Source organism: Ustilago hordei (assembly GCF_900519145.1).
Source record: "Ustilago hordei strain Uho2 genome assembly, contig: UHO2_contig_16, whole genome shotgun sequence".
Lineage (NCBI taxonomy): Eukaryota > Fungi > Basidiomycota > Ustilaginomycetes > Ustilaginales > Ustilaginaceae > Ustilago > Ustilago hordei.
This window is the reverse complement of record NW_024545273.1, coordinates 432,246-457,818: the sequence shown is the minus strand read 5'-3', so window position 1 is coordinate 457,818 and position 25,573 is coordinate 432,246. Positions and strand designations below refer to the sequence as shown.

At 51.7% G+C, this 25,573-nt stretch overlaps 9 protein-coding genes across 9 annotated transcripts; 5 read left to right on the top strand and 4 right to left on the bottom strand.

Moving 5' to 3' along the window:
• Positions 1-145: 145 nt before the first annotated feature.
• On the top strand, positions 146-638 carry UHO2_06017 (putative GRX1 - glutaredoxin; the record flags this gene model as incomplete). The annotated part of the gene is made up of 2 exons (XM_041557731.1): positions 146-328; positions 510-638. The coding sequence occupies 2 exons, from the start codon at positions 146-148 to the stop codon at positions 636-638; spliced, it is 312 nt and encodes a 103-aa protein (XP_041413665.1).
• An 84-nt stretch (positions 639-722) lies between these two features.
• On the bottom strand, positions 723-1,208 carry UHO2_06016 (uncharacterized protein; the record flags this gene model as incomplete). Its single annotated transcript, XM_041557730.1, has 1 exon — positions 723-1,208. One exon carries the CDS (start codon positions 1,206-1,208, stop codon positions 723-725), a length of 486 nt encoding a protein of 161 aa, XP_041413664.1.
• Positions 1,209-3,030: 1,822 nt separating this feature from the next.
• On the top strand, positions 3,031-6,348 carry UHO2_06015 (uncharacterized protein; the record flags this gene model as incomplete). The annotated part of the gene is made up of 2 exons (XM_041557729.1): positions 3,031-4,764; positions 4,855-6,348. The coding sequence occupies 2 exons, from the start codon at positions 3,031-3,033 to the stop codon at positions 6,346-6,348; spliced, it is 3,228 nt and encodes a 1,075-aa protein (XP_041413663.1).
• Positions 6,349-6,695: 347 nt separating this feature from the next.
• Positions 6,696-10,142, bottom strand: UHO2_06014 (uncharacterized protein; the record flags this gene model as incomplete). The annotated part of the gene is made up of 1 exon (XM_041557728.1): positions 6,696-10,142. One exon carries the CDS (start codon positions 10,140-10,142, stop codon positions 6,696-6,698), a length of 3,447 nt encoding a protein of 1,148 aa, XP_041413662.1.
• A 509-nt stretch (positions 10,143-10,651) lies between these two features.
• Positions 10,652-12,634, top strand: UHO2_06013 (uncharacterized protein; the record flags this gene model as incomplete). The annotated part of the gene is made up of 1 exon (XM_041557727.1): positions 10,652-12,634. The coding sequence occupies one exon, from the start codon at positions 10,652-10,654 to the stop codon at positions 12,632-12,634; it is 1,983 nt and encodes a 660-aa protein (XP_041413661.1).
• Positions 12,635-15,514: 2,880 nt separating this feature from the next.
• Positions 15,515-16,468, bottom strand: UHO2_06012 (uncharacterized protein; the record flags this gene model as incomplete). The annotated part of the gene is made up of 1 exon (XM_041557726.1): positions 15,515-16,468. One exon carries the CDS (start codon positions 16,466-16,468, stop codon positions 15,515-15,517), a length of 954 nt encoding a protein of 317 aa, XP_041413660.1.
• Positions 16,469-16,802: 334 nt separating this feature from the next.
• Positions 16,803-19,601, top strand: UHO2_06011 (uncharacterized protein; the record flags this gene model as incomplete). Its single annotated transcript, XM_041557725.1, has 1 exon — positions 16,803-19,601. The coding sequence occupies one exon, from the start codon at positions 16,803-16,805 to the stop codon at positions 19,599-19,601; it is 2,799 nt and encodes a 932-aa protein (XP_041413659.1).
• A 169-nt stretch (positions 19,602-19,770) lies between these two features.
• On the bottom strand, positions 19,771-22,164 carry UHO2_06010 (uncharacterized protein; the record flags this gene model as incomplete). The annotated part of the gene is made up of 1 exon (XM_041557724.1): positions 19,771-22,164. The coding sequence occupies one exon, from the start codon at positions 22,162-22,164 to the stop codon at positions 19,771-19,773; it is 2,394 nt and encodes a 797-aa protein (XP_041413658.1).
• A 1,050-nt stretch (positions 22,165-23,214) lies between these two features.
• UHO2_06009 (putative protein kinase Ukc1p) lies at positions 23,215-25,447 on the top strand (the record flags this gene model as incomplete). Its single annotated transcript, XM_041557723.1, has 2 exons — positions 23,215-23,425; positions 23,538-25,447. The coding sequence occupies 2 exons, from the start codon at positions 23,215-23,217 to the stop codon at positions 25,445-25,447; spliced, it is 2,121 nt and encodes a 706-aa protein (XP_041413657.1).
• Between the last annotated feature and the right edge of the window lie 126 nt (positions 25,448-25,573).

The following is a 25,573-nucleotide window of genomic DNA, read 5'->3' as shown; positions in this document are numbered from 1 at the left end:
TCTATTCCTTCCTTGACTCCCTTCCACGACATGATCAATATCCCTTGACACTCGACAGTGTCCATCAACCGACAAAATAGGCGCTCTAATCTCAGCTCTTTCATCCAGTCCTTCCAACTGGCCTACGCTAGAAGAATCTAGGAAAATGGCAGCTAAACAAGCAGCTGAAAAGTTCATCTCGGAACACCTTGTCGCTGTTTTCAGCAAGAGTTACTGTCCTTATTGCTCCCAGGCCAAATCACTGATCGATAAGCAATTAGGTCTCGACAAGAGTCAGGTTGGTGTGTTGGAATTGGACCAAATGGGTTCTGAAGGGAGTGATATTCAGGTATGTATCCAACCCTTTTTCATCCGAACAACTTGTCACTTGGGCACCCTGTCAGCTCCCACCGCTATTCAACGTAGAAAGAGAAAGAGAGAGAGAGAGAGAGAAAGAGCTCCTTGCTTCCAGCTCTGCGCTCACATACTAACAATCTCGCTCCTTTCTGCTGCTGTGGATCGATGTACAGGCTTACTTGATGGAAAAAACCTCGCAGCGTACAGTTCCGAACATCTTTATCAACCAGAAACACCTAGGTGGTTGCTCCGACCTATTGGACGCTCAGAAGAGTGGAAAGCTGCAACAACTTCTCAAGTAACCCCCCCCCGGCATCCGTCTTGTTTGCCTGGTGCAGTCTTTCGCCTCTGTCTATGCATCTCCTGTGCAATTGAACCAAACCCAATCAACTTGAATCGCAGTGTGAGAGAACGCACCTCTTGAAAAGCTCGCTACAGGAATCCAACTCGGCGCCTACAGTCGGCGTTATGTTGTCGAAGCGAGCTCCAAACATCTCACAGTCAACGAGATCATCCGGAGTGGAGCCAAGTCGCTTCTCAACGTAACCACAATCCAACCCATACTCGTCAGAGATGATTATACATGAGGTCGTATGCCAATTTGGGTGCGGCAGTGGTCTTGGAAGTGCCTGACCTCGGCTTGCGTATGGACGTTGCCCTGGGTTTCTTATCTCCTGTGACCGAATCTCGCAGTTCCAGCAGGTGACCTGCTTCCCTGTCACGGCGTTTGACTGATTCTGGCTCTGGGTAGGTCGTAGGTGGCGCTGTTGATAGCCGCCTTGATTGTGGGTTGTAAAGCAAGTGACTAGCGTCACATTATCGACCTCTCGCTCCTTGAGCTGCGCCGACTCTTCGTAGTTGCGCAATCCCATGGCTGCTGTGTCAAACAAACGGTCGAGCTCTGCATTGGATGCATCGGTGCAGTTACTTGCCTTGTTGAGGGCGATTGATTCCCACATGGATTTGTTTTATCTACACAGCCTTATATATCCACACTATGGTGCAGAGCATGACGGGAAACAATGACAGGTAAACCTCCTTCCTCCTCGGATGTCTGTTAGTTAGTATGCCGGCCCCTTTTACCCGACCACCGGTCTAACGCGAGTCGGTATCCCTCTAACATGCTTCCGGTGGGGAGAGGAGGCTCGTGTAAGACCAACAGGCAGCGCCCAAGCCCTTACCTCGAGCCCGTTTCAGAGTCGGTCTTGTCGGCGAGTGTTGAAGGTCTGACGGCTAACGAACTAGCAAATCGCCACCTGGCTGTAGGGGGAGACGGCTCATGTGGACACTAAGCATGCATTTCAGCATGCTATATAGTCATTGTGTTTGTTTGTCGAAACAAAAGGGACACAGGTAAAGCCCTTACCGATGACCTGTTACCGTAGTAGCCATCCTGGAGGCTTGCCAGTGCTGTCGAAGGGCTAAAATGGCATCCTTGCGCCCGGTTGCAATTGTCGCTCAGTTGCTCCCACTCTTCCGTCATGCATGAGGTATCAGGTGGCTGGTGCAGGACGACAATCACCCGCTATGGGCGTCAATCAGATGCTTTGCAAGCTACGATCGCCGGTCAAAGCAATGATCGGGGCGCTTCGATTGCCAAGCCGACTAGCATGTTATTTGCTGCTTGAGCCGATAGCATCTTTCCCATTCCTTTGCAAGATCTCGCTTTGGCCTTCGTCCATGTTGCAGACCGGAGCCAAAACTTCGGGAAGAGGTCCGTGACCACGACGACGATTGCAAGTTTAAAAGCATCCCGACCTATTCGGCACAGCGATTCTCATCTTTGACGACGTCGATCGTAGCTCAAGAAATCATCACCACGTTTGATAACGCATCTTCATCTTTTGCCCATGCTTGATCAAGTCCTTCATGTCGATCACAGTTGGTGTGGTCATGCGCTTTGCCAAAGATCGACGCTGGGTTACGCTGATATTATGGGCGATCGGACCCCTTCCACATGCACCACATGTTTCATATCTTTGCATGTCGGTAGGTCTCTTCCGTCCGTGCTTGGACCTCAGCGTTGTCACGAAAACGACGCTACGGGCATAACCCAGACCGCATGTCGCGGAAGCTTGGGAAAGTCAACAAAGCTTTCAACCCGAAAAGTCTTCTTCGTCCATGGATGCATGCAGGTCATCGTCAAGAGACAATAATCAAGAGCCTATCTTCTCACGACGACGGCGAAAGGCATGTGAACTTTGCAATGATTGCCGCTGCCGCAGCCCAAGGCAAGCCCTGTTTGCAGGACCTTACGATCTATCACACTTTGGAAGGGCCATGGCAAACCTCGAAAATAGTCTGTCCTCCCCGGTGGCGGTGCTGCAAGGCATGTGTACAAGACTACAAAGAATGGCTTTTCATGCTTCTGACGATGAAAACTTACCAAACCCTCTGCCCAAGGCAGCAAGCGAGGAGGTCGAAGCTGCAATCTCTCCGCCTCACTCGTATCGACGCAAATCATCAGCTGCACCTCCCGAAAGCAAGAAGCTCTCTGATCTCTATATAGAGACCTAGGTCGCGGAAGAGGAGGATCCGGTTATCGCTCCTCCAGCACCATCACTCCTCTCCCCCTCTCCTCCTTTCCCTCTCTCCTTCCCTTCTTCCTCCATATCACGGTCTCTACAACATCATCGACTCCCGACTACACTCTATTCTGCCGTTGTCCGTCTCGCATCCATCCATCTCTCAAACATGCCAAACATCTTCGCATCGCCTCACCTATCACACATGTGGGAGCTTCCTGACTTTCCTTTGGCTGACAATGCGACAGCACAACAAGTCATGACCTTGATGGACTCCCTAGCGCTCAAAATCCACCCAGAAGGATACTGGCATCTCTCCTGGGTCACCAGCGTCAGCAACGTCATCATCTTTCTGTTTATCGCCATGGCGATGCGTATTTACAGATCGCAAAAGAGTCCAGTGCCTTTGTGGCTGTTTAAGCTCGAACAGCGGCCGTACAAGGTTTGGCGTCGTCGAAAGAGCAATTCGAATCCCAACAGAAAGGCTCGCTTCTGGAAACCCTTCAGATCGAGCATTGCCAACGCCACCTCTGCTGCCGAAAAGGCCACCGCCACGACCGACGCTTCAAACACAGACAGGGGTGAAGAGAGCGAAACACGAATGGGCTCCTTCATCACCGCCTCATGCGTCAACTGTCATCTCGTCCTCACCAGCGGTTACGTTCTACTTTTCTTCGTCCGTGTCATCGAAGGATACGTGACACGCGATGCATCCGACTCACCACCGCTCATCGAACCATTCATGATCGACGCAGCGATGCAAGCGGCCATTTTCTCAACCGCCTACTTTGCTGCCCTTGGCTACATTGCCATTCTGCTACCCAACATACCACCCTGGATCTGGAACAACACTGTCATCAGCGTCTATGCTACGACTATACTTGTTGGTCTCGTCTGCCTCATCAGTATCGCTGCTTCTGCCAGCAAGATCAATTATTACCGAACTTTGGCCTACAATGATCTCTTTACACTACCTTCGCTGTTCAACTCTATCAGCACTGTCGAGGGGACAATCAATTCAGCAGCAATTCAGATCGCAAGGGTGGCCTACAAGGAAGCAATGGATCAAAGAGTATGGTTATTAGGTGCACATGGACTTGTATCTATTGGCGGAATTCTCCTTTCGCTGGCATACCTGCTGATCTTTGTGACGCTGACCAAGGAAGTTGCTGGAGAGCTGGTGCAACTTCGTCATGAGCCGCCACAAGGTCGTGGGCATGCGCTATCTTCGCAAGTTGGGAATAATGTTGTCACAACATGGCCTTCAGCTGCAGTTCCATACAGTGCACCTGCTTGGCAACCTAATACTTTCCTAGCTCAACCAAATCGGTTTAGCTTACCCCTCAGAATGGCAGTTAGAACTCCTCCTCCTACTCCAGCACCGAAGGGACCTCTTCCTTTGCCGCCTGCTCGGACGCCAACCAGCTCAACTTGGCGATTTTCGGCTTCTGATTCTATCGGTCATGACACCCGAGAAGTGATTGCTCATGCATCAATACCGATGTTGCGAGCGAAATCTTCCATGTCTTCCATTACAGAGTACGGAATAGCAACTAGGACAAGAGGCAGCGTTCAGCAGCATACAGTTGTACGAGAGGCATCTCAAACAAGCTTTCCACCTACCCTTGAGCAGTTTCGCGAGGATTCAAATCAAGCCATTCTCGACAGAACGCATTGCACTAGCTATGCGCATTCATCATCACACTCTATCGAAGAAGATGAAGAGTTACATTTGGGTCCACGCATTCGCCTTGACTCGCAACCAACACCTTGGGTGATCGACACACTTCATGAGGACTTAGCTTCGAACGAAGGATACGTCGCTGTCTGTCGCTTCCTCTTCAACTGCATTATTGACCATTTGGCTTTAACGCTACAGTGTTTCGCTTTTGGCGTATATTCTGTAAGTTCCGCCCGATTACCTTTGCGCCTCCTTCTTTTGCCTTCTCTAAGCTAAGCTCAGGTTTTTGTTTGTGTTGAAACATTGGTGCAGATATATCTGTGCATAATCTTCAGCAAAGATTACCCCTACGACGCCCAAAAAGCTTCTATGCAAGCCGCTCGAGTCAACATGGTTTTCTCATGTTCCTTCACCTTGCTTTATCTCGTTAACTCGTTGAATCTTTTTGCGCCATTCTTGTTGTTTCCCGCGAGCCAGGTAAAGTTGGCGACTATGTTGGCTTCCTTAACTTCTCCCAATGCTAGGCTGCATTTGGATGGGTCAGGCGAGAGAAGAAAGATAGGTACCAAGAAAGCAAAGATTGGCAACAATCGAAATTCCACCAGATTGGATAGAAAGGAGTCGAGTAAGCAGTTGTTGACCTCGGGTGGCAAGGTGAGAAGTGATACATATTCAGAGAGGCAATATCGAAATCCGGATCCTTTGCCTACTCATCCTTATTCTGCTGGCTATCATCCTAGTAACAATCATGCTACGATGCAACATTCTGTGGGGGGATTGGCCAGTATGCAGGCGATCAAACGGGTCGAAGAAGAAGAAGAAGGTGATGTTGTAGCGATCAAGGCGAGTAGTGCTCCCGTGAAAAAGATCGTTGCTGCTGTAAAGATCTTCCATCCTCGTCCCACCTCTCCGAGTAGCACTGAGACTTTACCCAAACCAACCGAGGACCAAGGGCAAGCAAATGGTTTAGGGCTCTTCTCGACCATCGTCAAACACACACCTTTTTCTTCGCTCCTAACCGGCTGCAATCGACCTTCTTCTTTCCCCTTCGCCACTCAAACCACTCCTGAGCCAAACCCCACATATCCAAAATCATCCACGGAGGTAACGCGACGTCCAACTAAAGGTCGCCAACTAGTCCTCGACTCGCTCATCTCTTCCCACGCACTTCCCATTCAGGGGTTTTACTGTCACCATTCCACAGCCTCGTCCAACACCAAGGGTGTTGGTGTCAACATGTTGCAGGTAAACGAAATGGTGGAACTAGGACTCACACCTTCTCGCTATGAAGCTACACTTGCATGTCAAAATTCAAAACAACAGGAGGTCCAAGAAGAACTTGAATGCCTACCCTCAACCACCCCCACCTCAAGAGGAGTTTGGATGGGAAAAGAATCCAACCAACGTAGACAAAAGTTTAGACAGCAATTGCGAGGACAAGTGGTACAAGAATCTCAGATCCTTTCTCCACTTTCACCGACCTGTTTAAATGTTAAAGATGACGAGCAAGAATCGGTGGAAGAGGGAGCAAGAGGAAGAAGTTCTTCCTGTTTAACAAGGGGTCCCATCTCTCCTAAAACGCCGACTACTCCCAACCCAATTCAAGAAGAAAAAGACAGAGAGCAAGGTGAAACACATATCTCGCTCCCACTTTCACCTTTCCCCCCTAGCGAGGAGAGTGAAAGAAGCACTTCCAGCGACAATGCTTTTTTGAGAGCATACAAAGCGGCTGACAGTGTTGGTGGGAACAAGGACGAGGAAGAGGAGGAAGAGGAGGAGGAGGGAACATTTGGCGGTAGTTTCTAAAGCCCATTCTTTCATCTGCTCCTTTTTTTTTTTATTTATGTACACATGTAGTTCGGTTTGGTTTATACATTCATTTCCTGCATTTCTTGCTGAGAGTGTGCTTTCATGAGGCTTGGTTTCTATCACTGTTTGCATTGCAATCGTTAAATTGTTCCTGGCAGTAGCATCTTGGCAAGTTGCACTCTCACCCCTGTCTTTTGTTCTTGAAAAGACATCCGAGAGCACTAGCCAAGCCAACAACACTCGAGAGAAGGACACTGGTGCCCAACGTTTCTCGTCTGCTCGCAGTCGATACCTTGGTGCGGATGATATAAATTGGCATGACATTTACTGGCTGTGAGCTTGAGCTAGAAGGAGGTGTAAGGATTGCCTCCACCGCCATTATTCTGACCTCTGGGCCCACTTGGAGCACCCGCTCCGGGGTTAGGTATAGGTGGACGAGCAGGTAAAGTGCTGGCAGGGTGCATTCTCTGTCCTTGGCCTTGTTGTTGGTGTTGTTGATGGGTCGAATAGCCATGTCGCGCTTGTTGGTGCTGGTGTTGGTTTGGATGAGCGAATCTTCCCCCTCCACCACCGCCTCCTGCTTGGGGTTGGTTTGGGTATGCAAGGCGACCAGTACCACCTAAACCCCCACTTGCGCCGTAAGAAGGGTTCGCTGGACCGGTAGGATAAGCTCTACCCTGACCCTGAGGAGGTGTGGGGTAGGGTACAGCTGAACCACCCGTCCCTGGTCTCTGCTGTTGCTGTTGCGCATCCCATCCATCCCCCACACCACCAGCACCATTTGGATAGGCTCTTCCAAAAGCCGGTGGTCTAGTTTGCATCCCCATGCCCACTCCACCCACTCCTTGTATCGGCCTCGCCCCGCCCATCTGCACCGGCATCTGTTGCGGCATCTGTTGCTGCACCTGTTGCTGCACCTGTTGCTGCACCTGTTGCACCTGCTGTTGAGGCTGAGGGGCGGGCTTCCACTCCCTCCTAACCCTATCAATCTCCTTACTATGTTCGTACTTGGGCAAGGTCGCCTTATCAGCTGGCCAAGGTTTCGTCCAGAACCATTCATGCTCCAACGCTCCTTGCGCAGTCAATCTCTTCTTCGGATCGAGTACCAACAACTTATCAATCAAATCCGCACATCCAGGTCCAGCATCATAAACGTTCCTAAACATCTCCTTGACCTTTCTCGGATACTCTCCAAAATCGTGTTGTCCTTTCACCTCCGGATGCGGATCCGGCCTCCCTGTCGGATCAGCATCTTTCACACCTGGCAAGCTACGCCAGCCTGGAAAAGAGGATTCGTTCGGACTGCCACACAGCTCGGCTATAAGCTGCAACTGGTTTATCTCGCTAGTCCCCTTAAAGAGCGGTTTCCCCATAATCATCTCTGCCAAGATACAGCCTATACCCCACATATCAATCGGAGGACCATACTTTTTCTCCCCAGCCAACAACTCCGGAGGTCTATACCACCTCGTAACCACCATATTGGTATACTTTTGCATCCCACCCTGCCACCCTTTCCCCGTCCAACTCTTCCCGGGATCTCGATAGGGTCGAGCCAAACCAAAATCGGCAATTTGCAACTGACCACTGTTATTAATCAGCAGATTCGCCGCTTTCATATCCCGATGGAGAATCCGATTCTTATGCAAATACAGAGTCCCTTCGAGAAGTTGCTTCATGTAGAGCTTAATCTGACTATGTTCCAACCTAATCGAGGGGTTTTCCAACATCCCGTTCAAATCGTGATCCATATACGGTTCGACCATATAGACATCACCTAATTTCCCTCTCTCTCCACTCGGACGGTAAGCCATATCGATAACCGGCACTATACTTGGATGCTTGAGTTTCTTAAGAAGCTTGATCTCGCGAAGAGCGGTAATGGGCAGTCCGTCTTTCGCGTCATGGATGGTAACCTTTTTAAGTGCGACTTGAGTGCCAGTGAGGATTTGTCGTCCTTTGAGAACTTGGCCGAAGGTTCCTTGGCCGAGTTTGATGGATATTTCATAGTCGTCGAGTGAGGAGCATCCAATGAACTTGCGTTGGTTGAGTGGGATCGGTGCCGGGCGGTTCTTCCTTCTCTCTCGTCCACTCAGAATCTTCTCATCGGAAGAGGTAGAGGTGGAGGAGGGTTTGCGTGGTAGACAAGAAAGTCGAACAGAAGGACAATCAACATGATCTAGTGCTTCGCACATAAGTTGATAGTTCGAATCCGCCGATTGCACTGCTGTCGTGGATAGGGTGGAGGTAGTACCCGCCAACTCTGATCCCATCCTCAAAGGCAGTACGGGGGACTGCATAGTACTACTAGCAGCAGGAGGATGGGGGAGAGGTGCACCAGGCGCAACATTATCCTTATCCTCAATCGGTTTCTCCATTTCCTTTCCAGGGGAGAGCAGGGTTGGAGGAACAATGGCAGAAAAGTTCGGTTTCCGTTTAAGTAGTCCTGCTGGTGGAGAGTTTCCTCTTGCTCCAGAGGGCGAGCGAGGTCTTTTCACCCCACCACCACCACCTTGCTCAGCGATGAGAGGGGGAGGGGGTTCAGTACGACCCATTCTAGAAGGTGGGCGTTGATCAGCATTGCCATTCGAATGGGGAGCGGCGGGGTCGGCGGTGGATTGGTGGCTGGTGGAAGATTTGGTGTGTGGTGGAGTGGGTGACCATCCAGCATACCTTTGTTCAGGTCGAGTTGTAGTGGATGGTGGAGAAGCTTCTCTTTCCCAGCCATTCCGGTTGTACGAGTGCCGATCACGATGGTCTCTGTGCCATTGCCTTTCCCGGTCACTTCTGGGGTCGGAGCGATCCCAACCTCTATCTCGATCACCGCTGCGCCAATCGCTACTACTCCAGCCTCGATTTGGTTCGGCATGCCATCCATCTTCAGCTCGATCTCTTCCACGTGAGCGCTCGTGATCCCTCGGATGGTTGGTGCGAGATGGCAGATTTCCATTTGCCCCTCCGCCTGCGCGATGGTCGTCACGAGAATAACGTGAATCTTGAGCTGGGTACGAATCTCGACTGCTGCGAGGAGGAGAAGGACTGCGAGGATAGTATGATGCAGCTGCAGAAGACGATGGCGCTGGTGGTGGTGGTGGTGGTGGTTGCGATTTTGGCGGTGAAGCTGACCTCGGTTGGTAAGATTGGTATTGGTCTCTACGACGATGGCGATCATTGCTTGCGGCAGAAGGAGTTCGCGATGGATGCAGTGGAGTTTTTGGTGGCGGTGGATTGAATCCAGAGCCGAATGCAGATGCTCCTCCAGCCTGCTGCGCTGGCTGTGCGCTACTGTTGTCATCGATTGCTCCTTCTTCTTCCTCATCATCATCCCCAACTGCTGTTGCTGTTGCTGTTGCTGTTGCTGTTGCTGTTGCTGTTGCTGTTGCTGGAGCAGGTGCTGGTGGTTGAGCACTACCCGTGCTGGTGCCAGCACTACTTGGATGCTGTGGAGCTTGTGGGCGCTGATGTCCAGCCCTAACGGTATCCTTGACACTCGAGCTGTTCCTCTGTACAACCGGTTCCTTCCCCACCTCACCTTGGGCCGGTGCGGGTGCAGTTTTCGGCGGCAGTCGATGGGCATACGCCGTATGCGGTTCTCTATCCAGCTTCACCGGTGGCTTATTGCTCTCCTTTCCCGGCGTGTCGCGGGGGGAAGGTGTTGGGCCAGCTAATGCAGAAGCAGAAGCAGCACGACTTGCAGCGCCAGCTATACGAATCCCCCCTGGCACGTCGGCGGGCCTGCTACTGCTCGACGACGAAGGTGGGTCCCGATTCGAAGACGGTGGTGGCGGCATGATGTCGCAATGTCGCAAGGAGGGTTAGAGGCTGGTCATGAGTGCGTGCTGAATGAATGCCGTTGGTTCCAGTCGTTGGTTCCAGTCGTTGGTTCCAGTCGTTGGCGACGACTGATGCTGAGCTGCTGTGCGTGAGCTGCTGTGCGTGAGCTGCTGTGCGTGAGCTGCTGTGCGTGAGCTGCTGTGCGTGAGCTGCTGTGCGTGAGCTGCTTGTGAACGAGGGTAAAAGGTCGACAGCGAGCGAAGAAGGAAGAGAATGGAGATGGAAGTGTGAAGTGTAGCATCGACATGGCAAAGAGGAGCAGTTTCCATGACATTTCAATGACATTTTTTTTTTCGGAAGACGGAGATTGCACCCGCATTTTTGCTCAATGTTAGACCCTGTTTTCTAACAAAGTTGCTCGAAAATTCAGCCCAGGTGGAGTCGAACGCTTAACTTTCTCCGACTCAGCCTGGCCAAGGTTCCCTTAGATCTTGCACTACCATCACCCACATACCACTTTTCCGCCATGTCGTCCACCCCTTCATCCTCCTCCGCACCGCCCGGAAAGCTATCCCGCACAGAGTTCCGGCGGCTAAAAGACCTCGAGGAAGACCGAAAAGCAGGTCGAGCACCCGCCGAACTCGACGAAGATGGAAACATCATCAATCCCCATGTTCCTTCTTACATGGCTCAGGCACCCTGGTATATGGATACCGGCTCAAAATCCCTAAAGCACCAAAAGAAGCCTGTCGACCCCAACGCACACAAGGCATCCATCAACGATTGGTACAACCGCGGCTCCTCCTCCTCCTCCTCTACCTCCCTTCCCGCTCCGAACAAGTTCCGAAAGGGAGCATGCGAAAATTGTGGTTCGCTGACCCATAAAACTCGAGACTGTCTCGAACGGCCGCGCAAAAAGGGTGCCAAAAAACTCGGCAAGACTCTAGCAGGCGATCATATCCTCTCCGAACCTCAAGGGTTAGACTACGCAGCAAAACGTGATCGATGGAACGGATACGACCCCTCGGAGCACAAGAAAGTCATTGAAGAATTCGAAGCAATCGAACAAGAACGTCGACGCCTCAAAGAAGAGCAAATCGATCATCAAACATCCTCCGACCTCAAACACGCCCAAAAACTAGCCCAGAAACCAAGCAAATCCACCCATAACCACAACAACGGCAACAGAGATGCTCTTGATTTCAGCTCGGACGAATCGGATTCCTCCAACGAAGACAAATACGCCGATAAAGCAGATGCTGTCGGTCAAAAAGTTGACAACCGCATGACAATCCGCAACCTACGCATCCGAGAAGACAGAGCTAAGTATCTCTACAATCTCGATGTCAACTCTGCATATTACGATCCGAAAACGAGAACCATGCGGGAGGCTCCCAACCCGAATATCAGGCCGGAAGATGCTGAGTATGCGGGGGACAACTTTGCTCGTGCTCAAGGTTCCCAAGCTGGTTCTCTAGCCAATCTTCAACTCTTCTCGTGGCAGGCCGAGACGAGGGCGGCAGTAGGGGGAACGGATGTTAATTTGCAAGCGAACCCAACAGCGAATGAAAGACAGTATAGAGAATTTAAACAGAGAAGAGATCAATTGAAACAGGATATGAGAGGCAGTATACTGGACAAGTACGGGGGTGAGCAACATTTCGATGCGCCACCGGAGGAACTGCTCAAGGGGCAGACCGAGGTCTATGTCGAGTACAACCAACAAGGTAAACTAGTAAACGCACTTGCAACGAGGGGGGTGGTGAAGAGTAAATGGCAAGAAGACAAAACAGAGAATAATCACAAGCAGGTTTGGGGAAGTTGGTATGATATCGAACGAGGCGAATGGGGTTATGGGTGTTGTAGAAGTTGTGTTTGCAACAGTTACTGTACTGGCGACGCTGGAATCGCTGCTGCACAAGCCAGTTCTACCGTCCCTTCCATTTCGAAGAAAGAAGAGAAGCTGGCTGAGAAGGATGAAAACGAAAAAGAGTCGAGAAACAAACGTACCCGCTCTCGATCCCATTGCACATCCTCTCGCCTCTCCTACTCAAATTCCGACTCGGACTCATCCTCCTCCAACTCTCGCCACCATGGTCGACATCACAAACATCCTTCTTGCAAACCTCACAACCGTCGCTCAAAATCGCGTTCCCCCCCTACATGCTTCATCTCCCGAAAACACCTAGGCTCCGGAGCCGTCTCCTCCCGTCTCGACAAAGACAAACTGGATAGAGCGATTTTAGCGGAACGTGCGAAAAACGATCCCGCTCTCGCTTCCCAGCTGCAAGCTGAAAGACAAAAACGCTTCGATGCTCTACCAGATTGGGCCAAAGAGGCTGAAATCATCAACTCCAAAGTCTACCGAAACCCAAAGGTCGACCCGGATAGAGGCGACCTAGATGTAACAGAAGAACAGTTGGAAGCTTACAGGTTGGTCAACAGACAAGGTCGGGCTGGACTAAGTGAGGATCCGATGGCCAACTACAGGGATGAGGAGGATGAATGATTTCAGTCTTAACTTGTGCGGGATGATGTTTGGTTGAGCGCATTCTTGGAGATATGCAAACTCGAACCAGTGCGACGGAGTACGAGTGATGCTGATTTGATGCAGTTCGACTTTCAATGAGTAGAAATACAGATGAGGTATGCAAATGTATGCTTTCAGTGCAACATCAATCCCTGCAAAGGCGAGCGACGAAGAAAGTCGGAAAAAGTGATCAACGTCAGTATCTTCAATAACCTCTCCTAGATGACGACTAGTCTCAACAAGCCTCCGACCAACGACGAAAAGTTTTGGCAGAGCAGTGATGCATCCATCATCCCTCCTTCTAGCCGCGGTCAGTAGCTCAGCTTGCAAAGCCCGCAGCAGAGCCTCTCTGAAATGGAATAAGCGTCTCAGATCTCTGTTCTGATGTATATCTGCGCAATGGGCCCAATCAAGTTCCCTTGCTAAGTTTATAATAGAGGCGAGCACGACCTCCTTAACGCACGTCAATTATCCAACTCTTTCCACCTTAAACCGTTGGTGTGTGTGTCTCCCTTGTTCCGAGCAAGAAGCCAAAGCGAGGGGAGTCTAGGCGGTTCGCCCCTTGATGCGGCGCAGCATCAAGACATATATGCAAGGGGAAACAATGTGACAAAGCAAAGCAGCAACAGAGAACCGAAAACAAAACCAAAAGAACCAAGTGGGGAGCAATAGGTCTTTCTAATTGCCTATTCCCTTATCCCTCCCCTTTCGGAGGGAAAGGAGGGGATAAGACGGCGGTCACCTATAAAAGCATCCCGCACCACCTCCCACTCCCTAGAGAGAGGGGAAAGTGGGGAATGCTCCAACGTCAGGGTCGCCAGAGCAGAAGTATGAATTGGCAGTCGTGGCAGTCGCTGTTGGGCAGACGTTCTTATCATCGGTTGTTCGGTCCGGTCGCAGTCGTGAAGAGGCTAGTCCAGTCGATTCGAATCACCACAAGGCAAAGAGGGGAGTTCTGCCGCTTGAGCGCATCATTGTGTTCGCAAACGACGACGCAAACACACAACCACAAGCAAAGAAAACAAACGCAAAGAGCTGGCTTCAAAGCCGAGTCACCATGCATCCTTTTTCTCTGATGTAATCGCGAGTATGCGTATTCCGTTGTCGTTGCAGACGATGTCCAAGTTCACCGTGGTGGTCTTTCCCCAAAGACTTGCTGAAAGCCCGCAAATGGTTTCTTATCACACAGTAGCAGCAATCGGCGCATCTTGGGGTTTCAACAAACACCCGCTGATCTTGAGCTCGGCTTGGGGTTGCGCTAATCACGAGATCTTCATCGAGGGTCGGGTATCGCTTGAACGTTCTTCACTAACTGATCGCTTTCGTCCTCGTACTTCAATGTGGGAATCGGGAATCGGGCCGCACTTGATCACGGGTCGAGCGCTCAGTCGGAGCACTGCAAGTCGGTAGCGGAATGCGGGTTGGTCGTGAGTGAGACAGTCGGTCAAAAAGCACGCCAGTCGTTGGGTCGGAAAAGTTGAACAGCCGATCAAAGCATAGCATCCACCATAGTCGACCCCAGGCTCTCCAAAATGACCTTACATTTATCGATCGGTCCGAGCCAGAACAGCCAACTATAGCAAAACACCAGCTTGACAAACAACAGTCTTCATCATCATCATCATCATCATCATCATCATCATCATCATCATCATCATCATACTCTCCAATCTATGTCGATCTATCTTGATCTTCTCTCTCTGTAACATGGTCGTCGTGGTGGTCATACATCGGTCGGCGAGTCGATAGTCGTGGTTCAGTGTGACACAAAAGCAAGCTTTCCTATCCTAGTTTTTTCATCACCCATCAATCCAACCAAACCGTGAAACCCTCTCTCATCATCAAGAAGGTGCTCCCGGCGCTGAATCAATAAAAGCTTCAAGAAACTTAAAAAGACGGAAAGGAGGATTTTGAGGAACACCAAACACGCACACGGCTCTGACTCGACGAGCGGTCAACCCTTCCCCAAGGATCTCGACGAAGGAGATCCGGATCAAAGGCCAACCCCGCAGCATACTTAGCCTGCTGGTTAAGCAGGCACCCATTGTAAATCTCACTAGGGTTGCGGTCCACGCCACCAATCGGGGCTACCATTACGGCGAAGCTGCCCAATCGACGACGGGATCTCGCCTCGCTGTGAGGTGACCGTCTCCCCATGCTTCCCCCCATTTGTGTGTTGATCTTGATCTAGACAAATGTAGTTTGGGGGGAGGGAAGAATGCGGGGGGGGGGCTTGGTCTCTAGCTTTGTTTTTCTTTTTTCGGTCCTCGAATCTCTGCTGCTGCTGCTGCTGCGACAAGGGCAATCCGCAACTTAGACTCCCGCTACCGCCTCGATATCAGATCCTGCCCAGCCCATCGGTTCGACAGGATGCAGCGATACAAGGATTTGCGAAAGAGCGGATAAGGACAAGGTGCGCCAAGGAAACTCTTGGTACGGTGCTCGTATAGTGCGTTTTTCAAGTCATCAACGACGCTTGCAACTCTCAAGAGAAAACGTGCTGCTGTCTCTGTGCAAAGTCACTGCCAAGACGGAGAGTGACGAGCTTCGTCGCAACCCAACCGAATGCCGGTCTGGAAGGGAGAATGTGCGGAAACTGCTGTGCTAGGTGGATGTGGTAGTGGAAAAGAGACGACTCACCTTTTGTTGTGTGGTAAGGCATGTTGATGCGGATCCAGAATGCTGAGCGCTGGGAGTCGGTTTTGATTGGTCGATAAGTGCCAGGGTCAGTTGGTGGTGTTGCTAAGAGGGCAAGAGCGATTGAGACCAGCGATGGTGAGCGCAAGGTGCGGTGCCGTGGGAGGGAGTTGGCTGACGTTCAGTATCCATTGCGATAGATCGGTTCGAGGTTGTGGTTGGCTAGTACAAGACACTAGCAGAAAGCTTAAAGCGTCCGCCAGTAACCTGAATATCAAACGTCGCTGGAGCGAAGAAAGTATTATGCCATCTCCTAACCAACCTCATCGCCTCAACCGCTGTTTGACACCTAACCAAAAACGCGGTCGTAGTAGCATCCGGATGCCATTTGGGCAACTTGAACACGCCGCCCAACACTGCATCATGACTTCCGCCATAACCCTTCTTATCTATTTCCCAGCCGGCATAACTTTCCCTCTTCCCTCTCCATCGATCTTGCGGTTTTAAATCATACCTGACCGCTAACCTCTCCTCTAGTCTCGCTTCGGTTGTCTCTTGCGGGATATTGTTCAACAAGACGAGCTTGCCACCTTCATACTCTATCAAGTCCAGTGGGAGTTGATATTCTTGCGGCCAGCTGGCGTAGGTCCTTTGAAGGAGTCTAACGCGGTCATCAGGTGTGTATAGAGAAGCAGATAGCTGTTTGCCTCCCAATATACGACCATGTACATGAGACTCGTAATCATGAGAGTGAATGGGGGAAGAGAAGGAAACAATGGCTTTGGAGGAAGGACTAAGGGACCTGGTATAGATGTATTCGATACGGGAGACGTCGTTAAATGTTTTTTGACCGAAGGCGAGGGAACGGAGGTCGGTGGGGGTGGCGGTGGTGGGAAGGTTGGAGACCAGGACGTATTTGGCGCATTTGAGGCGACGAACGTAGTTGCGATACTTTTCGGCTTTCTTTAAATCGACAAAGGTGGCGGGGAGTCGTTGACCGACGGAGGCGAGGGGTGTGGTGCTGAAGGTTGCGGAGGTGGAGGTGGTGGAGGGGTTGGGAGAGGGGATGGGAGAGGGGTTGGGAGAGGGGGAGTGGAGGGTGAGGCGAGATGTGGATGCGAAAGCGCTGGTGGTGAGGCGGCAAGGGCGCAGAATTGGCGGCCTGAGAAACGCCATCTTGATGATGATGGCGGCGACGAGTCAAGTGATGAGGAGAAGGGAGAGGCGAGGATGAGATGGTGGAGCAAAGGGAAAAAAGGGGTGAAAGCTGACGATGAGATAGCGGTGGCGAAGTCGGACGAAATTTCGATCTCCGATCTTTTATGCCCGATTGCCCCGATGCTAAATGACCCGATTTCCCCGATCCCTCTCCCCCCGATCCCCCTCCCCTCCCCGATCCAAAAGCCTCGCACGTGATTGGATCAAAACATCGTACAGAAGAACAACACAAGAGACTCACACTTGGCACTTGCTCTCACCTCAACACCATCAACAAAGATACTTTGCCAAAATGACTGCTGGTGGTTCAGGTATTCCTATGCGATCAGGTATACCGAGACCTGGCACCTCAACGTCGGCGGCGTCCATCTCTGGCAATGCTGAATCTGCCATCCCTCGCCCTTCATCTCGCATGTCCGGTGCTGCCTCTAATCCTCCCCGTCAGGCATCCGGTCCTATGGGGGCATACCGTTCCACCACCACTGCAGGCCGAAGCTCCACCGGTAGCAACTCCGGCGCTCCTCCGCCCTCCTCCGCCGCACCCTCCACCCACACCTACGGCGGTCTAGCTGGTCGAATCAGCACCCTCCAACCTCGACGTCCACTCGATCCAAATCCATCCAACCACCTCCTCTACTCTAATTGTGGCGCTGACGACGCTTCCAGCCAATCTATCCTCCTCGATACATCCCTCGGCATGGGTCTGGGTCACAAGCGAACCCTCTCAGCCGCCGGCTTCACCGCCGATGATAGCAACGTTTCTTTCTCCGCTTCCGCCATCAAACGTCGCCATCTGCGCAAACTTTCCATGGATGGAAGGTCGCCTCTTCTCCTCCAAGCGGAACTTCACCCCGCCTCAACGCCTCGCCCGGAATCGCCCGCATACGAAGTCGCCCTTCTCCGCACCCACTACGACCAACAACTCCTCTCTGAATCCCTGAAATACAAGAAGCTAGAAAAAGACTTTGAATCCAAATGCAAAGAACTGGATCGCTTCAACCGCCAACGCATCGAACTTCTCGACGAATGGGATAAACATCAGCAATCCACTTGCACCAAAGAAGCAGAGTTCAACACCAAACGTCAACTTCTCGAGGATCAAGTGGCTCGACTTGGAAGCCTCAATTCCGAACTCACGCACAAACTTGATGAAGCGACATGCAACTCTGCTTTGGAGCTTTCGCAGTTAAGAGAAAAAGTTACAATCTTGGAATCCGATTTGGGCAAGACCAAAGCTGAAGCGCAATCAGCCGAGGTTAGGGCCAAGGTGTTGGAGGATGATTTGGGAGCAAGTAAGGCAGAGTTGGATGATTTGAGGCAAGCACTCGAAGATGAGCAACGAATGAGGCTAGCAGAGAGAGATCAATCCAGATTTGGAGGAGAAGAGGGGAGCAAGATTGCAGAGGAGTTGGCGAGGCAAACTTGGCATCTGCGGAAGCTAGAGGCTGAAAATGCGCATTTGGTGGCTGAAAACGGTCGATTATGCCACCAGGCAGCCAACGTCGAACTTTTAAAAGAGGAGAAAAGATCGCTGGAAGCGAAACTGCGGACGCTTGATTCGCTACGAGACCAACTCGCTGCTGCCGAGTCAAAGATCGAGGAATCACGGCAAAGAGAGAAGGAATGGGATGCGTTGCTTAGGACTGGTAAAGAGGGGGATGTCGAGGCAGCTTTTAGTGCTGCTGCTGCTCATGTCGATTCTGCTCTTCCCACGATTTCTCCTCCTGAAGTTGTGGATCGGAATACGCTTCCGAACTATCTCTCCGCATTACGAGGCACGGTGACGGGGTTGGAAGCTAGGTGTCGAGCGCTCACTACCACCGTCGAGAAACTGCGAAAGCGCAACGGTGAATTGCAAGAAGAAGCAAAAGACGTCGACAGTCACTCGCGCCAATCTCAAACGGAACTCATCTCGCTTCAAACTTTGCTCGCTCGAGCGCAAAAAGCCGAGTCGAGAATGCAGGATGAAACGACTCGCCTCAAGACGATCCTCGCCTCTTATGAGGAGGAAGAGAAGAATCATACCGATTCCACTTGCTACTCTGCTGCACATACCCAAAGGATTGCCTTGCTTGAGGGGGAACTTGAGCAGGTGCGATCGGAACATGCAAAGCTGGTGGAGGAATTCGAGACTGTTAGTAAAGCACTTTGTGAGAAAGAAGGCAACGTTGATGGTGGTGAGCATCTCCAGTCGAAAATGGATGCATTGTTGAGCGAGAAAGCAGTGCTAGAAGGCAAAGTGGCTCAGCTGACAGCAGGCACGGCGCAAATGGCTAAAGAACTCGAAGGGCTGAGTAAGGAGAATGAGAGCTTATGGCTCAGAGTTGGTCGAGGAGAATTCGATCAACAACGTCAACGCTGTCTCGTCCTCTCTCAGAATCCAGTGAGTCTCGATCTGGATTTGAGGAGAAAGACATTGGATGCTCTCAAACTTGAAAACACGGCTCTGCTTGCCCGAGTCTCGCAACTCTCGACGCAACTAGCAACCAACCCTACGACCAAGGCTACTACCACCAACCCTACCACCACCTCAACCAACTGCGATCAAGCCCTCATCCCGCAATCAGTCGTTCACAACCTCCGCTCGGACCTGACAGCACTACAAGTTTCGATGGCAGCCAAAGAAAAAGCAATGCTTCGCCTCAAACAAGTCTTCTCGGCGAAAGCAAAGGAATTCCGGGAAGCAATCGAATCTCTATTCGGCTACAAAGTTAAGTTTTTAGAAAACGGAAAGGTGAAAGTGACCTCTACTTTCAACCGATCCAAGAATTCGACTAGTCTCATCTTTGAAAGCGAAGGAGGAGATGTGGGCAAGATGAAATTGATGGGGGAGGCGGTCAAGTCACCGGGATTGGTCAATTTGAAGGGGTTGAAAGAATATTGGTTGCATCCCAACGGGATTAGGCAGAGCGTTCCGTGCTTTTTGGCAGCACTCAACTTGGAGCTCTATGAGGGATGTACGATGGCGGTTAGGGGGGTCAAGTTCGACGGCGAGGGGGAGGAGGGGGAGGAGGGGGAGGAGGGGGAGGAGGGGGAGGAGGGGGAGGAGGGGGAGGAGGGGGAGGAGGGGGAGGAGGGGGAGGAGGAGTAAAGATGCAGAGTAGGTTGAGGAGCAGGGTGAGGGGAGAGGGGATGGATTCAGTTGTTCTCGGTTGGAAAGGGTTGTACATACAATACGAAATGCTTCCCCTTGATGGCGATGGCTTATAATTCTATTGTATTCATCAAACATGGTTTTGGTATTGCGTGGAAGAGGATTGTTACAGGAGGTGGATCTGTTTAGCGCACAACTCGACGACTGAACGATATCCTAGCCATTCAGCTTCTTGTTTTACTTGATGAAGGCGACACGTCAACTGCAATTTGAGTGCTGTCAGTGCGCAACCTGGCTCGTTTCTACAGGCTGAACTGGATTCGGTAGTATGAGCGATGCTTGCCACTTGCAAGCGATAGGGCAGTTTACGAGTGCGAAGAATGTCCAAGATGTCAGAATAGAGCTCGGCATTGCGGTCTAGGAAGATTCGAGAGGGCGTAATGACGCCTGACGATTCCTCATGTGTTGTTGCAGTGGGAGCATTTGCCTTGGACCAAGAGGAAGCATCCGACAGATCGCTCGTTCGGCGAGTCGAAGTACCAGAGTCAATCTGAGACGTTGAGGAGGAGGTGACGAGGGAGCTACTGCTGCTGTTGGTGGATAGAGGGTCGGGTAATGCAAGTGATCCCACGCTCGAGGTGAGGTTGGAAGCGTGCGTCGGACTGGCCTCTTGGTCAACGGTGGTAACAGAGACACAAGTGGGGGAGTCGAAGCTGCTTTCTTGGGAGCCTATACATTGATGTCTTGTGCCTCGGTCTACTCTTTTGCGGCGGGTAAGGTGAGTACCTGCACACAGGGCTGCCTCGGAAGTGTTCTTGTCAGTCATCTCTCTGTGGGGAGAGAGGTGGTCGATGAAGCGCGGATCATCACCAGGTGCTCCGAGTAGAGTAGTGAAGAGTGTGACAAACTTTGTGCCACCGACATTCAGCTCGATCTTTGCACGGGAAGAAGTGCACTGCATACGTTGGGGAACAAGTTGTTCTGCCTTATCCAGCGAAGCCTGCTTGTTCTGCGAGCGGACAGACTCGATGGACTGCTTAGGCGACAGGCTTTGCTTTTCGCTGCTGGCTGAACTTCCGGCCGATGAGGTCAAAGACGGCCTACCGACCTCGACGGAAGACTTTGCTGAGCTGTCGGCAAAGATGTGCTGCTTGGAAGCAAGGGGTGGAGGAGGCGGAGGCAAGGTCTGCGGAGGAGGTTTCTGCGGTGGAAGACGTTGTGGTTTGTGCAGGCTACCTCTCGGTGGTGAGTCAGGAAGACTGTTTTCAACCCGAGCGATACGACCGCAGCTCTCAAGGCTGCTGTGATCATCGACTGTACTTGGCGGGGTGCTCAACATGACTTCCCATGCGCAGCGTTGAGTGTATGCAGCCGACTTGACGCTTACTGCTGCTTGGACTTGAGAGGGAGGCGAGGGCAGCTTTGGTCTACGAGAAGCATCAAATCGGAGGGTAGATAAAGATTGCGACTTTCTCAGGCTGTCTTTGCCATTTTTCAGCTCGACTTGTTCAGAGAGAGAGTAGTAGGGTGGGGGATCGATGCAGCTTACCGTGCCATTCGCCGACTGAAGCGCGACACTGCTCGAAGCTTGCCGATGATGAGAGATGGCGTGCTCCTCAGGAGTCTTGGGCAGACTCTTGTTCTTCTCTGCTAACTTGAAACGAGGCTTGACTGCGGCACCCTTGAGACCGAGAATGAGATCTTTGTCGGCTGGAATGGGGCCTCGCGACTTGTTGTTCAACATCTGGTGGGAGCCAAATGAGAGCTCCGAGGGTGAGGGACGATGACCAAAAACGGCTTGACGAGGGTGTGGACTCGTGCCATCACTAGTGGAAGGACGATGGACTTGCTTGTCACGCTGCCTGCTAGACGGTTTATCAAGCTGCTGAAGAGGGGGCGGCAGACCTTGGTTGTTGATACTGTCGGCGGTGAGACTGGCAAAAGAGTTGCGACTGTGACGCCTGCCCTTGAACAAACGACTTGCCGTACCAATGGCTGCCAGACGCGCTCGGTGAGGAACTCCGGCCAGAGCTTTGGGAGCCAGATCAATCTTCTCTTCGTCCTCCGAGTCATCGTCGAACTGACTCTTGAAAGGGTTGGGAGAGGCAAGTGGTGGAGGAAAGGGAGCGGATTGGGATGGTACATTGTTCCGAGAAGCCAAAGTGCTGCTCCTGCTACGAACCATTGCGTCTTGGAAGGAGCAGTCGTCAGTCGCCGGAGAGACCAACGAGTCGGCAGCAGCTTGGTATGGCGACTGGCAGGTAACGTCGAGGTTGACGAAGGTGGCGCCAAGCTGCGAGGCGTGGGCGTTGCAAGATGAATGGCTGCTGGTGCTTGCGCTGCGTGATCGCTGGCTGGCTTGGTGATAGGAGGGGTCTGACTCGACACTGGCGTGGCTGGATGCTGTGTAGCTACTGGAAGCAAAAGGGTGTGCCACAAGACGAGAATCACGCACGAGCTTGGGCGAATTGTAGGTCGGCCTGGGAGGATTGAAGGATTTTGCGGTGCTTGTGCTGGATGAGGAGAGGGCAGAGAGACGGGATGAGAAGGAAGACGACATGTTTGCCAGGGACGATGAGCGTGCGATCAAGATTGGCGACAAAGGATCTGTGCAGAGATTCAAGGTGAGCAGAGAGGGGCCGAGGAGAGCTTTTAAAGCAAGTGGCGGAAGTGAAGGAGGGAGGAGCATTCGGGATGGCAGGTCACAGCGGCACTTTGGCTGGCTTGCTTGCTTTGCACATATGAAATGCCATCTTCTGCAGGAGTAAGCAGCACTCGACAAAAGGAATGTGGAAGCGGATGCAGTAAGAAGCCGTTTGTCTTGATTCAAGAATAGCAATCCCAACTGCGCCCTGCGATCAGATAGGCTGAGATGAGAGACAGTCCTCACACCATGGCGAGCCAAGCCCGAAAAGGCGGAGAATGCAACCCCTTTGTTGCAGGCAGAGACTATTGTGAGCAACAAAGCTTCAAGGGGCACCTAATTCGGCCTTCATCTCGCCTCCAGCACAACCAGAGGTTACCACGCCTAGTGCAGACCGAGATTGGAAAGGGTGGCAATCCAGACCTTTGCGTGGGCGACAGTCGACCACAATGCCAGAGAATGTGGGCGGCAACGTGTGGCTACAGAAGCATTCCAAGCACAATCGAGAGCTGTCAAATAACGAAAACAAAGGGAGCTCAAATCGGGCTATAAAGGGAGTCCCGATCGGGCACCAAATCGGGCCCCCCGCTCCTTGGCCTCGAATGGACACTTTCTCGTGCGAATAGATGCCGCACGAGAGAAGCTCGGATTGCTAGGGTCGCTTGGTCACTTTGTACGACTTACTCGAACCAGCTTTGCCTCTAGATCCTTGCCGCAATCTACTTGGTTACTTCCTTACGACATGCATGTAGCCTGCGCATGTAACACGGTGGCTCAGTGATGCTTCTTCGCCTTTTCTTCCTCGACTCAGCCATTGTTACCACGATAGCGCCACCTTTTCGACCTTTGCAATCCATTTGATCCGCTTCCTTTCCCTCCCACCTCGCACCTCGCACCTCGCACCCACCTCGTCCTTCATCTCGAAGCCTTTTGCACGTCAATCTCTTGCCTTTCCCCTTAACAGCGATGGCATACCAGAACGGCGTGCCCCAGTCGCGCCGCTCGCCTCTTCCACAGGCCCGTGCGCTGCCACAAGTGCAACAACCCACCAACCAGATGGCTTACGGTGCACAATACGCTGCTCCCATGGGCTACGGCATGAACCTCGCCTCCAACCAAGGCCCTGTAGGATACGGCTTCAGTGCTGCTGGTCAAGGTGGATTCGCTCAAAGTCAAGGTTCGTTGTCATCATCTTGCTCGCTCTCTCTCGCTCTCTCTCTCTCTCTCTTTCTTTCTTTGTGTGCACAATAGTGGCTGACTCTCTCGTTGCCTTGCTCCTGCCCACCCAGCCTACGCACAGCAAGCTTCCGCTGCTCACCACTACCAAGCGCCTCCTCATCTTCAGGCACAGATCTACCAAGCTGCCATTGCCGCACAGGCACAGGCTCCCCCCTCCCAACTACAGCATCCCGCCATGTCTCAAGCTGCTCAGCTTCAACAGCAGCAGATCGCCGCTTCTCAACAACAGCAGCAGATCGTTGCTTCTCAACAACAGCAGCAAGCTCTTCAAGCTCCTTACCAATCACGCGCTCAAAGTGCTTCCCCCATCAACAGATCCCCCTCTCCCTCTGCTCGTCCAATCAACGCTGCTCCGAGATCTCCGCAATACGCTCAAGCGCAAACCTACTCCCAGCAACAGCAACAGCAACAACAACAACAACAGCAACAACAACAGCAACAGCAACAACAGCAACAACAGCAACAACAACCGCAGCAATATTACCAACAGCAGCAGCAATACTCTCAAGCCGGCGGCTCCACCTCCCCAAACCCCACCAACGAAAAACCAGCCGACTATGTCTACTTTGAACGTTGCACCAACGGGATGCAAAAATCCACCATCGAAGCAGCCACGGGTGCCAAGCTCAAACTGGAAAACTTCTACAAGGTCTACGTAGAACAGGCTGTAGAACGTATCAAGCGTGCTGCTGAGCTCGAAGATCGTCTGAGCAACCCTGCTGACGGAGTTCATCTCTCGGACGAGCGTAAAGCACGTCAGCTTGCACAACTTGGTCGGAGAGAGTCGAATTTCCTACGGCTCAGAAGAACTCGATTGGGTTTGGACGACTTCCGTACTGTCAAAGTGATTGGTAAAGGCGCATTTGGTGAAGTTCGATTGGTGCAGAAAACCGATACTGGCAAAATCTACGCCATGAAAACCTTACGAAAGAGCGAAATGTTTAAGAAGGATCAACTGGCACATGTTCGTGCCGAAAGGGATGTTCTTGCCGAGAGTAACTCGCCTTGGGTAGTGCAGCTGTTCTACTCTTTCCAAGACACGGCTTACTTGTATCTCTTGATGGAGTTTTTACCCGGTGGAGATTTGATGACAATGTTGATCAAGTACGATACCTTTTCCGAGGATGTTACGAGGTTTTATATGGCCGAATGTGTCTTGGCTTTGGAAGGCATTCACAAGTTGGGCTTTATTCATCGAGATATCAAACCCGACAACATCCTCATTGATGCCAAAGGACACATCAAGCTTTCTGATTTCGGTCTTTCCACTGGATTCTATAAGCAGCATGATTCGGCCTACTATCAGCGTCTGTTCGAAGGCACTTCAGCTCAAAACCCAGCTCAAACCGGAAGGAACTCGGTGGCGGTCAACTCGATCAACCTCACACTCTCTTCCAAAGACACAATCGCTACCTGGAAAGCTAACCGTCGTAAACTGGCTTACTCCACCGTTGGAACGCCGGACTACATCGCACCGGAGATCTTCCTGCAGCAGGGATATGGCAATGAATGTGATTGGTGGTCTCTGGGAGCTATCATGTTCGAATGTTTATGTGGCTATCCACCTTTCTGTTCGGAAAACGCACACGATACATATCGCAAGATCTTAGCTTGGAGGGAAACACTTCAATTCCCAGATGACATCCATCTTAGTCCCGAAGCAGAAGATATGATTAGAAGGTTGATTACAGCTCCAGAGGATAGATTGGGCACCAACTCGGCCAGCGAGATCAAAGAGCATCCTTTCTTTGCCGGTGTTGATTGGTCTAGTATCAGGCAGATCGATGCACCATTTATTCCACAGTTGAAAAGTGTTACTGATACGAGTTATTTCCCTACAGAGGATTATCAGGATGTTCCTGAAACTCCGCAGGGTGCAGATGTGGGAGTCGGAAGTAAGGACTTGGCCTTTTTGGGTTATACCTATAGACGCTATGAGAGTAATGAGACTAGTCTCTAGGGAGGAGAAGCAAGAGCAAGGAATGGGGAACGGGGGACGAGCAAAGAGCAACGTGGGTTGTGTTAGATGCATGCAGTTTCAAAGACTTTCTTCTCGACGCAGACCTTGCTGCTCGTGTGTATATGT